The sequence below is a fragment of the Etheostoma cragini genome, chromosome 6 (genome assembly GCF_013103735.1).
Source record: "Etheostoma cragini isolate CJK2018 chromosome 6, CSU_Ecrag_1.0, whole genome shotgun sequence".
Taxonomy (NCBI): domain Eukaryota; kingdom Metazoa; phylum Chordata; class Actinopteri; order Perciformes; family Percidae; genus Etheostoma; species Etheostoma cragini.
In genome coordinates this window covers 25,531,555-25,543,629 of record NC_048412.1, presented here as the reverse complement: position 1 = coordinate 25,543,629, position 12,075 = coordinate 25,531,555, and the positions used below count along the sequence as shown (strand labels likewise).

Here is a 12,075-nt window from a genome sequence, read left to right as displayed (position 1 = left end):
TCAGTAGCAATTACCAGCTTTTGTAGGCTGTCATTAAACGTGATTGAGCTTAATGTTTCTGATGTACTTTACAAAATGCACAAAATTGATAACCTTTTTATTTTGTATAGGGACAAGTGTGTGGATTAGACCTATGCCACCCACCACATTATTTATAGCCTAAGCAATGCACGTTCCTAGATGGACCCTTTTTTTAAATACAACTCAACGCTTACAATTACGTGTCAATAAATTAGGATATACAGTGTGTGGAAATATTTACCCAATGAAAAATACCTGGAATGGTCCTTTGGTTTAATGAATTTCTATCCCAAATGGCATGGCAATCTGGATAGTACAGTAGATGTTGAGCTATCCTGCTACGACCAAATTGGTAGATCAAGGTAAGGATTGACCCCATAGGCTCCATTGTGGATACTTGCTTTTATAGCAAATAGCAACAACAGCGACAAATCACTTCCTCTCTCTTCTCTTCCCCACTTCTTCGAGTGCTTAGACCTCCGTTTGTCTCAGTTTACATGCAAACAAATACTTCAAAAATCTCCACTGTGGCTGGAGATTTCAGAAAGACTTGTTTTCAGAGAATTTCCCGCGTAAACAGGGACTAATTTGTGGCACACTATAACCCTGGCTTATTAATGGATTATCAAAATAGTCTGCCTACTAATCATTAATAAAATCAAAGGAGGAAAGAAAGATCTGGTGGCTGGGAGGAGAGTGGCCGTTGAAAGCTCTACCCAGGTGCGATCTATAATTCTGATTACATTAGAGCAGGTGGTTCATTGGGCCGCAGTTTCCTGAACCAAAGGAGGAAAATGGGCACAGAAAACAGGAAAGGGTACCCTGACAATATTAGATCACCTATTTCTACATATTTCTTCATAATGCAACAAGGAGCACTAAACTAAATCTTGGCTTCTTTGCTTCTCTCCAACACCAGATTGAGATCGTCCACAAGAACCAGGCTCCCATGTTGATGGGAGCGCCACAATGCCGAAGTTTTTTCTCCTCCGTCATGAGACGAACACGCAGCGAGAGCAAAGACTGATCGGTCCAAGGCCTTTCGAGTCCTCACAAGCACCTGGAGAGCAACACGCCACAAGTTGATCATCACAGCCCGTTGATGAAGGGGGGCGGTGTTTGATGCCTGTTTGACAGCCCAGCGCAAAGTAGCAAACTGTAGGTTCAGTATGTCGCTTGCAGCATGGAGACGTCACTGAGTAGCCCTCATTTAATGCCGAATAAGGTGTGTTAAGGCATGACGCTTCAGTAGACAGTGTGTAGAGTAGTTTAGCTCCAAAAATACTGAGGCTATTTTGGGAAGTCAAATTTGATAAGTCTGTTTTTATTTTTGCTGTTGTGATCTGTGCCATGTGGGGGGGGGGGGGGGGGGGGGGGGGGGGGGGACGCAGATGAATGTGTTTTTGGGGATATGATGTATTTGTGTATTCATATTTTGCTGCTATTGATGTTTTTTAACATATTTTTGCATTTGCCTACTCCCTGATGCATGATGGACAGTGAAAATGGTTGCTGCTGTTGAAGCTGACATATCTGGAGCTTGCAGACGATCTTAGCCAAGCGTTTAGTAAGAAGTGAAGTTTCTTTGCTCAGCATTTCTTCAGCGCTTCACTCATGAATGGCTTCACGTTGTGAAAAGACAAAGAATCACGTTTGCTTTCTCTTAATGGTTCCTGCAAGTCATCCTTGTCATGTTTTTGATCTGCTGAATTGCTGTACCGTCAGTGGAAAGATTAGGAATGATTATTGATCTTCATAAAAAAATGCATGACACTCTTTGTATTATGCCACACAAGAGATTTCCTGACTGTTTCAACAATTGTGTGCACACTTTGTGTTGCATGAGTGACCAAGATCTGTTTTGATACTTGTGGAGTTGATCTAAAGTGCTGCTCGGTTTAACCATATCATAATTAATAAGATGGCTGCATTTTTATGAGATCCTGTATTTTTTTTAACAGGTACTCATGTACTTTTAAAGTAAAAAAAATAAAGAAAAAATTAAAGAAAAGAAAAAAATAAGGCAACAGAAAACAGCCTAGTGTTTAATCAGACTGTATGTTGGTACAGTGACTGTAGAGTTGGATATTCACAAGAAGCAGTTTGACCTCCTCTGGTCATTGATTTGTTCTGATGTCTGCAGTTGAGTGTTTACAGTCCGCTGCGTATAAAAGCGTGCATTGACCAATTAAGGTCTAAATACAAAATGACTATTGACATTTATAGTACAAGCTTCATTTAAAGAATCAATACTGAAAATCAATCCCATCCAATAATTACAGTTTTCAGAGGCATTTTACAGCAAGTGACTTGCACATGCCATCTATAAATTATTTAAAAATGCACTTTTTACTCTTATTTCATTTGAGTCTCCTGTTATATGACATCATTCTGGGTGGTAATGGTAATGATTCAGTAGGCTAAATTTCTGCATTTTAACAGTATTTATCTCGTTCAGTCTCACCAAAGACAAATTTCGATAGATTTGTTACAGATCTACCAGCGTGACCAACCCCTGATAAATGTGTTCTTATTAACTGAATTGCACGCCTGCTTCAGTCTTTTAAAGTGCCATACACCAGGGGAGACTGAGGTGAGTTCTCCCATCTCATTGTTTTGTACGGTGCTGCATTGTACAGTGAAGTTGTATTTTTGTACATAGTATTTATTTATTTGTCCGCTTATTGCTTTCACTCCAGAACTCCCTCCATGATGTTCTGTCTAAACAACTATTCTGCCTAACAATGTTGACTGGGAAAAGTGACAATAGAAATGATAATAAAATTTAAAAAAGCTTTTGTTGTTTGACAAGTTGTTCTGGTGTTCTTTGTACATTGACCTTTGACCCATTAATGCACATTATGGTACTTACAGTTCAACTGAAATTATATTTCTACTCACTTTTTGTGTGAGAATGTGTAATGATACTGCAGCTATGGTGAATATTTGTCAAAAAGGAAAAAGAATGTTTTTGGACTTTTGTAAGTTATTCAAACTTTCCATTTACTTATATAGTAACCTAGCAGCGTGACTCTGAAGTCCGGGATGACAACCCCCCTCCGACCCAATTTTCTGATTTTGCATCTAACGTTACACTTATATCAGACCTCTTCAAACTCTATCTTCAAATTTGTCACGTATGCTATCGCTCATTTACCTGGTTAAAACACTTGTGAGGACACGTTGAATTTAGTAGCATTTGTTGACTATTACTGTGCTGGATGTTTTATACATTAAAAAACGGGGACTGTCCCCAAAAATCTGTGACGTCTGGTCATCCTACAGTTAGTCTTGCATTGCTAGTCCACACAGCATTCCAAGATGAGAGAAAAAGGTGCTCTGGTTTATTGGCATTTTATTAAACCAATCCCAGTCAAATCAAAATTAATCTTTCAGTCCTGTTGTCTGGAGAGGCACTTTGTTTACTGCATGTCTCGGTGTCAGATGGGTGGACGCCTGCACTTGAACTGCGTTTGTCCGTCCTCGGGGGCGGTTTAGCAGGAGTGACACAGTACTTCACTTCACATCCACTTCATCTGCCTGGTAATGTAAGCCTGCCTGGATCCAAGATGGCATCAGCGTGACCACTGCTGGCTTCCGATATGTCCGTCTTTCAGTCAAGTGTTTAATGCAATGGTAAAGTTCCCTTTGCAGGGTTTATCCTAGATCTGTCCTGTATGAGTGCTGGGGAAATCTTTGTTGATTGTTGCACTGTAGAAACACATTTGAGCCACTAGAGTTACAAAACAAATCAAGCTTAGTCCTGGTTGTGGTAGGGAACATTACTTTTCCATCTGACAATTTACTTTTTTCCATTACTACCTCAGAGTACCTTTAGTTAAAATCCTTGTAGACATACATGTGCCATCAAACCATTTTTTTTTATATTTTGCAAATGATAAGCTGCTTAAATTTTGCTAGATTGAAAATCAATGTAAGCTATGAGAGAAAGCCAAAAAAAAGAAGTCAGTTGTATTGATGTAGCCCAACATGACATAGTGTCAAATACAATCTGTAACATCTACAACATAGGACACTATCTAGATCCTCGATTCATATAAGGAAAGTTACTAAATACATCATTTAATCAAGTACTGTACTTAAGTACAATATTGAATATTGAAGTCTTGGACTTTGAGAGAGCATTTCCATTTTTTTCTACAGTACTTTACACTTTTACTTCACTACATTTATGGGATAACTTAAGTCACTGGTTACTATGCAGATTCAGATTTTACTAAATGTAATCAACAAAGAAAGGATGATACATTACTAAAGATTAAGATTTAGTGATCCCCTAGTGGAAATTCACAAGCTGTCCAGCAGTACATACATTGATCAAAAATGCACATTAATGAATCAATAATTATAACCCAATAATATAACACTGAAATGGCTCATTGGATAACTACTTTTACTTTAAGTAAGTACTGGATGTACTTATACTTTGGTAAAACTTTGAATGCATGTTTTTTTTTTTTTTACACTGTGGTGTGGAATTGCTACTTCTACTTTGTAAGTGCAAGATCTGAATAGTACTTCTTCCAACTCTGACTGACACACACACACACACAGAACGCAATTGGAACAACAGTCAGAATGACAATATTAGGTAAGTAAATTTGTAAAGTTTGTAGAGTATGTATTGTATTTGTATTTGTATTAATCAAAAATTAGTTAAAAGGAAACGGGTAATAACATCAAGTATGTTGCTGAACAGTTTTAATAGCCATTTAGAAAACCAGCCATTTAATTTAGCTGACTAGCTAGTAGGCCAAAGATAGCCATGCTAGCCAGTAGCTATCAATTGAGCAGCTACCCTAAACCTTGTTTTCACATGTTTTTCCATTTATATTTTAAATTTTAAGCACTTTGCCAGTCAGTATTATAGTTTAAAAAGTAGTTTAAATTTCATGAATCCGTTGTACAATGTTAAATGTAAATGCAAAATAAATAAACCGCATCATTGTAAACCACAATGCTGCAGGAAAACAGCATGATTCAAACTTGCCCCAGTACACTAGCTAGGTTACGACAATTTAGTTACTGGCCATGTGTGTGTGTGTGTGTGTTAGGAAGCAGATTAGTTTTTTTGGAAGCTGTTGTCCTCAGTTTTGCCCTGTGACCTGTGCTTTCCTTCCAGGTCAGTACCTTCTGCACTCCCAACAATGTATCCCTCACAGGAGAGGGAAGAGCTGGCGCTTCAAGCACGTCCCTCTGGACACTCTTCAAAACACAGTTACCATGGACACAAACTTGACCGCGAAAGGAGTGAGGAGTGTGTGTGTGTGTAGGCCCTACACAGTGTGTGCGAGGAAAACGAGAGGCAGAGAGGGTAAAGACAGGACTGTGTGTGTGTGTGTGTGTGTGTGTGTGTGTGTCTGCAAAAACGTAAAAGACTATGCTGAAGTTTGGCACATGTTCTTCTATTAAAGATAAATCCAAATTCCCAAACTGTTTTTATATTTAAAAACGCTTGACACTTTAACGTTACCATTGACTTCTCGCAGGGCTCACCGCCTGCAGCCGTGCGTGATTGACTGCCAGCAATCTGATCCAGTGAAAGACATTGACAACCAATAGGAAGCGGAGTGCGGCTTGTTTCCGTGGGAGGCCCCGGGAGGCGATGCCAAGCCGCTAGAAAGCAACACATTGAGCGGGGAGAAGCGCAGGCAGCACCCGGGACTGTGGAGATCCTGCAGCCGCTCCGTGGCAATCTGCGCGCGGATAAAGCGAGGTCACTTGGTAAGTGCATGTGAGTTTGTCCACACTTCCTCGGCTTCATAAGGTTATTTTATCGCTTAAAAGATTTTTGCTGCGCCCTGCAGATCACTCGCTCCTCGTTTACGCACGAAATTTGCAGATTGTCAACTTAACTTTACAGCATCGCTGGAGGTGTTGTCGGTAATATCCGTCTTAAAACTGAAGCAATTGGTTGCTAAACAAAACTGTGCCTTAATGAATGAGACATCTATTTATCTCCTATTTCTTTCTGCTTTCTATCCTTGTCACTATTTGAAGGGTGACCGGCTCTGACAGACTCTGGGGACTTTGCAGATCTCTCGTCAATTAGCCACAGCGGTGCAGAATGGATAGAGTTCACGACCAGCAAGTGCCTTACTGTAACTCCAAAGTGAGTTATCATTGGCTAAAACAAACTTTGAAGCAAATCAAATAGCAGATGCAGATCTTTCACATCATCGCCAAGTCCTTTGCTTGCTCTAAACGTCGAATCTTCTCTCTAATACTTTTCCATTTGTTGTGATCTCATCCGTCTTCCTTCCTGCTGCTGCGACTCATTCTTTCCTCAGGGACCATTTAGGCTTCATCTAATAATCAAAGATAAACACCTAAACAAGGAGCCCACTGCTCTATACAAGAATAGTGTTATTGGTCATGCACCATCTTACAACTTGTTAATTATGCCTGATGAGGTTCCCTTGCATGGCTTCAGAAGTGTGTGTGAGGCATCAATGAGTGGCTCATTGAGCTCTTTGTAGTGGCATGTGTGCTGTAACCAACAACACAATCACTGCTCCAATGAGGAAAACAATTAATTGATTTGTGTCTTCTTCTTTTTTTGTGCAGCATCCGCAAGAAAAGACAACGAGCTGCGAGAGGCCAGCAAATGACAGAAAGAGAAAATTCATTAAGTCCGACCTGGCTCTGGACACTGAAGGTAGGCAAAGGGCAGAGGGAGAAGTTAATTTCACGGCTCCTAAACATTTAGCAAAATTCAATTGGTTTGTGACCACCTGCGCTGCTAACTACAGAATCTCAATTACAACACAGCGGCCTGTGATGATTCTCACAAGGCTCTGTCAGTGGTCAGAGACACAAATTGACTTGTTATTAGCTGCACACGTGCCCACTGAGATCTAGTGGCTCTAACGGCATATGAGCCCGCCGTAATGAAGTCATTTGTTTCTGATGCTCCTCCGGTGCTTTGACTGCTTTTAACCGCCTTCAAGCTCTGTTCTCTGCTTCGGTTCCCCCCTTTCAGGGCTCTTCCAGGACCTCAGTCAGCTGCAGGAGACTTGGCTGGCAGAAGGTGAGTGTTTTAAATCTCGGGCAAAGAAAGGAGGAGAGATGGGTAAAAAATGAATAGGTTGTGAGGGTGGGGAAAAAAAGCTGCCTGGAGTTACAAGCCTAGCGTCGCAGTCCAATTAAAAGCCTGTGTGGAAGAGGCACCTTGTGTGTCATGCATACATTAGAGACTGTGAGCGAGGGGTCTTGAGGGAGACAGAGGAGGCTCTACCCAGAGAGTGTCATCACAAATTACCAGGAGAAGGCTCTCCGACGCTCACTGTCTCTTCTGCTTTTGGCAGGAGCTAACACGCTGCACGCCAGCAGCCGCCACCACCTCCACCTCAGCTCTGCTGTAACCAGCTCCCTCTCTCTCTTTCATCTGCTCTCTCTCCCCCTTATCTCTCTCTCTTGTCCTCTCTCTCTCTCTCCCTCTCTCTCGTTGCTTCCTCTCAGCACACCTCTCTATCTTCTCCAGCTGTACCACCACCTTGTCTTCTTCAATTTCATTTCTTGGCGGCAAAAAAAAAAGAATGGATCTATAATTTTTCTTATAGTCGCAGACTTTTTAAAACACCAGAATCAGTCTCTCAAAGCGACGATTGATTTAAAAAAATATTTATCAATTCCTTTGCTTTTTTAATATATTTTTTTCTCTAATGGAAAGACTTGCTCATTGTGGTCTAACTGAGACGTGATGCTTCAGGATTTAAGTGCGAGTGTCCTCTTTCCACCGTGTCTGCAGCACCGAAGTTTTGGTTAGTGGTGAATATTGTTCATCTCATTCTAACTTTGAATTGCATTGATGTGCATGTGCATGTTCCACTCTTCTTTGCCTGACTTTTGCATTTGCATCTCACTAAGATGCAACTCGCTTTGAATATTGCATGTAATCTGAAAGTTTATGTCAGTAGAGTGCAATATTACAGTGAAAAGTAGAACTTTTCAGCGTTATTCAAAGTAGTTTTTGATTTGAAATTCAGACAGATTGTAAAGTTGTATAGACTGAAAACACATACTTGCTTGTAAAGGGTGAACTAGTGTTTGCATGTATACAAATCTAAAAATGTAAAACAAATTTCCAGAATTTCCTCTGCAAACCAAGGCACTGGTGTAAAAAATGTTTTATTTTATTATTTTTTTAGATAATTAGTAACAGAAATTAAACAAGAATTCATTTTTCTTTCATTTCACTGTACTGCTGTGAACATACAGCGTTAAAAGAATCAAAGGATTATATTAAATACAAATAGTTAAAAATATTTTTTTAGTTCAAGTGAAAAGCTTTTAAAAAAACAGTTTTAGTGTGTAAAGTTAATGTTTGGCTCCTTTATTAGTCCTTTAATTGAAATTTGAATTATTAGAAATTCTGAGATTAGATCGACATCTACTGTAAAAAGGCACAAATATAACCCATTGTTTATAATATGCTGTTTTAATTGTGGAAATCGTCATATACAATTAGTAATTTGTTTTTCTACTATATAAACCAATACCAAGAAAATGCCAACCTCTAAAAGGCCAGTATCTTTTCCAGCACATAGTCAGTGCTCAGGTTGTAAAGCCGTAATTGGAGTTGTAAAGTAGAACCCTTAAGTGTACAGTACTCATTGTACTCATACAGTAATCATCGTCACTACTTTTTTTTTTTTAAATAAGGATTGAGTCGTAATACAGCAACTTGTCTAGAGAAATTTTAGCTTGCACCTTCACACAGGTGAATAAGACTCCATCATTTATAGGCTCCATCTATTCTTTAACACATTTGAAAAGGCTCGCAGTGCAATCCAAAGCTTTTAAAAAATGGAAAGTATGCTTTAAAACAGATATTAGAGCAGTTTAGCCGAATCTGAGCAGCAGTTAGATTATTAGGCGGCGGCGCCGCACACACACCGCAGGGCGTGTAAAAAGAATAAGACATGATTTTAATATTTCAGTATCCAAAGTGAGAAAAGAGAGGGCGGAGGCTGAGAAGAGGTATTACTGTTAAAGATTACAGTTCTGCCTGTCATGGATCAATGTGATGATGGACGCTTCAAGATTGTAGATTTAATGAATGACTTCCTGTCCATTAAGATGAAAAGGAATACCTTCCCATTTCTAAGATTTATTAGTTCAGGTAATTGGAACAAGAGAAGGAATTATGAGAGACAGACTGAATTTCCGACTCAAAGACTGAGAGGTTAAGGGTGTTCATCAGCTGACAGCCGAATGTTTGACCCCCACAAACCACTTCTGCCCTCCACCTCCCAAGTTTTTTGTTAGACTTCCCTTTTCTTGCCAGGAGAAAAAAAAAAAGTCTTTTTCTTTAGAAATGTTTCTACTTTTTGTGGTTGCTTTTGCTTAAGCAATGATGTCTCTGGTGCTGACAACATAAGTTGTCTTTGAAATCAGCGCAGGTAAAATGTTAGATTTGTTCAAAACTCAACCTTGCACAGAGAGATGTGTGAGGTTTACGGAACGCCTCTGATGTTCTCCCTCGCTCAGGCCTCATGTTTACAACGTCTCCCGTTTTTTATCCTCGATCCTTTTTTCTCCCTTCTGTACTTTTCCCTGTCTTTTTTGTTTTGTTTTGTGAATGGCGGCAGATTTCCAGCTCTGCCGTTCTCTCCAGGAGTTTGTTGCAGAGATCAGCTGGCTCATTCACAGATTTAGGCCGGTGACTCATCCATCCTGTTCTTCCTTTTTGGACACAGGAACACTGCTGCCTTCTTGTTTTTTTCATCTTTGGTGTCTCATCTCGCTCTCTTTGTTCCTTTCCAAGTTAGGTTCTGTGAAGTTTGTTTGAGTTGTAATCATGAGACGGGAGCTGTTTCTGGGTTCCACCCTTGTTTCCACATTTTTCGTTTTTGTGTTTGGCAGATTTGGATGTTGTGGTTTTGCCTACTGAAGACAAAAGGGGGGAAAACAAGATTAAAAGTCCAAGCATTGAGGCTTTTAAAAGTATGAGTATGATTATAATGTAAGGTCTGTATATCTGTTTTTTATATATATTATATATTATTCAAATGTTCCTGTCATGGCCCTTTAAGAAAGCATTCAACAGAGCTGAGTAAAACAACAGAGTTGTTTTCCAAAACAGGAATTCAACCAGGATAAAATGCAAATTATATTTAAAAGAATTGCATACAATAGACATTTGATAGCTTTATCCGCTTGACATTGTTGGAGAAATATGGAGCAATTTCTCCTCTTGATCTGTTGATTGTTTACTCTCTCTTTAATTCACACCTCTGGCAAGACAAAAACCCATCCCTAATCATATCAAGAGTGACAAAAATGGAAAACCAGCGATTCTTTTCAAGAGCTTTCGACTTGTCGAAACATGTTACTGAACCGGTGATAATGAGGATTCACCTCATTGTGTGTATAAATAGACGTGCTAATGACACATTTAAATCTGCCTTTGCCTTTTGCCAGAGAGAGGGACAAACTTGAGGGACATGGAGAACTGTCATTGAGTGTGTGTATATATATATATATAATATGTACATGCTTAATTGGAGCCTGAGCCGAGCAGGCTTCATTATTTTAGCATTAGCCTAAGTGCAGGGGCGTTTGAAGTGCAGGGGAAGCATTGGAAGCGCTGGAACAGACCTAACTCTGTAGGTACAGGTGGATTCACCAGTAGGGAAGAAGCCAATTAGATACTGTTAACAATGGGTGTTTGGCTGCTGGCAAGGAGTGAGAGCCGGGGCTGCGGAGCAGTCAACGGACAAGGCGTCCTCCGGAAGGGGATTTAGGAAGTAGATGGTCGACTAAAGCAAAATGTGAAATCCCTCGCAGGCTGGAATTTGTTGGAAAATATGGTTCATTGTACAACTTCTTTCGTATATCATGTAAAACATATTATTGTTCATAACCTTTCAAGGTTATTTTGTACATTGATACTGTCAGCTCTGTAATTTTGGTGCATTTACTGGTTGCTCAGAGATAATTTTTTTAATTAATTATTTTAAAAAAGAGATACAATTATGATCTGGTGTCTCATTTTCAATAAAAATCAACCTGTTTTAAACAAAAGTTTAGATTGTGAGTGTCTGTATGTTGATACAAGACCGTTAAGGCAGATTGTTGCGACAGAATAAAGAAAGATTCTTTGAGATTTCATTTAAGACAATGTTAAGCCAGCATTGACGAGCTACAACTGGACAATCCTCCTCTGTGGATGAAGGTTGTGTAACACGATACAAAAGCCCCAGAATTACTACTGAGCAGACGTTGTGGGGCGATGGTTTTGGCTGGTAAAATCTCATTTGATTTATGATTATTTGTTAAAGAGACGATTTTTTTTTTTTTTTTTTTTATGAAAGAAAATAGCGTCATTAATTGTATTTCTCACTTTGACAAAAATAAGACTTTTCGTATTTAATAATAGAGACAAATTACTTCATAACATAAATATTCTTCTGTCACGACCCAGAGGCTGTTGAAGCATATAAAACTTTTTGTATGTTTTTTTTAATAAAGAAAACATGGGCACCAAGAAAAAAAAAAGAACTCCTTGCCCTGATTTCCTGCAGAACATATTTTCCGCAGCTGTGTTCTTTAACCGACAGCAGAGGCAAACAATACTGGGATAAGCCAACCTAGTATCCCAGGAGACTGTTTGCCAGAGGAGGGTATTGGGCTGGACAGATCTGTGATCAATGCTGCGTTGTCCATCAACATCACAAACAATCATTCCCTTTCTTCTTCTCTGCTCGTGTCTTTAGCTCAAGTTCCCGACAATGACGAGCAGTTCGTTCCAGACTTCCAGACAGAAAACTGTGAGTAAGAGACCACGTCGCTTTTCTCTGTGTCGCTGTGTGTTTGTGTGCATGCGTTAGTGCTTGTGTTTATGAGTGTGAAGATCTGTAGTGTTATTTCTGTTTTTTCACTCGACCGGTGTGTTTGTACTCGGGGAGAGTGCATGTGGTGGTGTGTGTTTTTCCGGGTCTCTCAGTGCCCTCACCTTTGCTCGCACAAGTGCTTTCTGGAGAGTAGTTTTGCAGGTCTGCAGACAGGTGCATGGGTGGGGGGGGGGGG

General features: G+C 39.7%; 2 protein-coding genes across 9 annotated transcripts in view; both read left to right on the top strand.

Moving 5' to 3' along the window:
- The window catches only part of dgkb (diacylglycerol kinase, beta), a 77,584-nt gene extending 75,581 nt beyond the window's left edge, over nucleotides 1-2,003 (top strand). For both annotated transcript variants that reach the window (XM_034873541.1, XM_034873542.1), the window contains one exon: nucleotides 941-2,003. In XM_034873541.1, coding sequence (XP_034729432.1) covers nucleotides 941-1,048 — 108 coding nt within the window. In that variant the 3' untranslated portion in view covers nucleotides 1,049-2,003. The remainder of the gene's footprint in view (nucleotides 1-940) is intronic.
- Nucleotides 2,004-5,164: 3,161 nt separating this feature from the next.
- Nucleotides 5,165-12,075, top strand: part of etv1 (ETS variant transcription factor 1) — a 22,697-nt gene continuing 15,786 nt past the window's right edge. For 2 of the 7 annotated variants that reach the window (XM_034873559.1, XM_034873556.1), the window contains exons 1-6: nucleotides 5,165-5,292; nucleotides 5,548-5,766; nucleotides 6,043-6,154; nucleotides 6,610-6,700; nucleotides 7,025-7,072; nucleotides 11,763-11,816. In XM_034873559.1, coding sequence (XP_034729450.1) covers nucleotides 6,110-6,154; nucleotides 6,610-6,700; nucleotides 7,025-7,072; nucleotides 11,763-11,816 — 238 coding nt within the window. In that variant the 5' untranslated portion in view covers nucleotides 5,165-5,292; nucleotides 5,548-5,766; nucleotides 6,043-6,109. Of the gene's footprint in view, nucleotides 5,293-5,508; nucleotides 5,777-6,042; nucleotides 6,155-6,609; nucleotides 6,701-7,024; nucleotides 7,073-7,202; nucleotides 7,806-11,762; nucleotides 11,817-12,075 lie in introns of those variants that run through there. The other 5 variants (XM_034873562.1, XM_034873560.1, XM_034873557.1 and 2 more) reach the window with 4 other exon arrangements.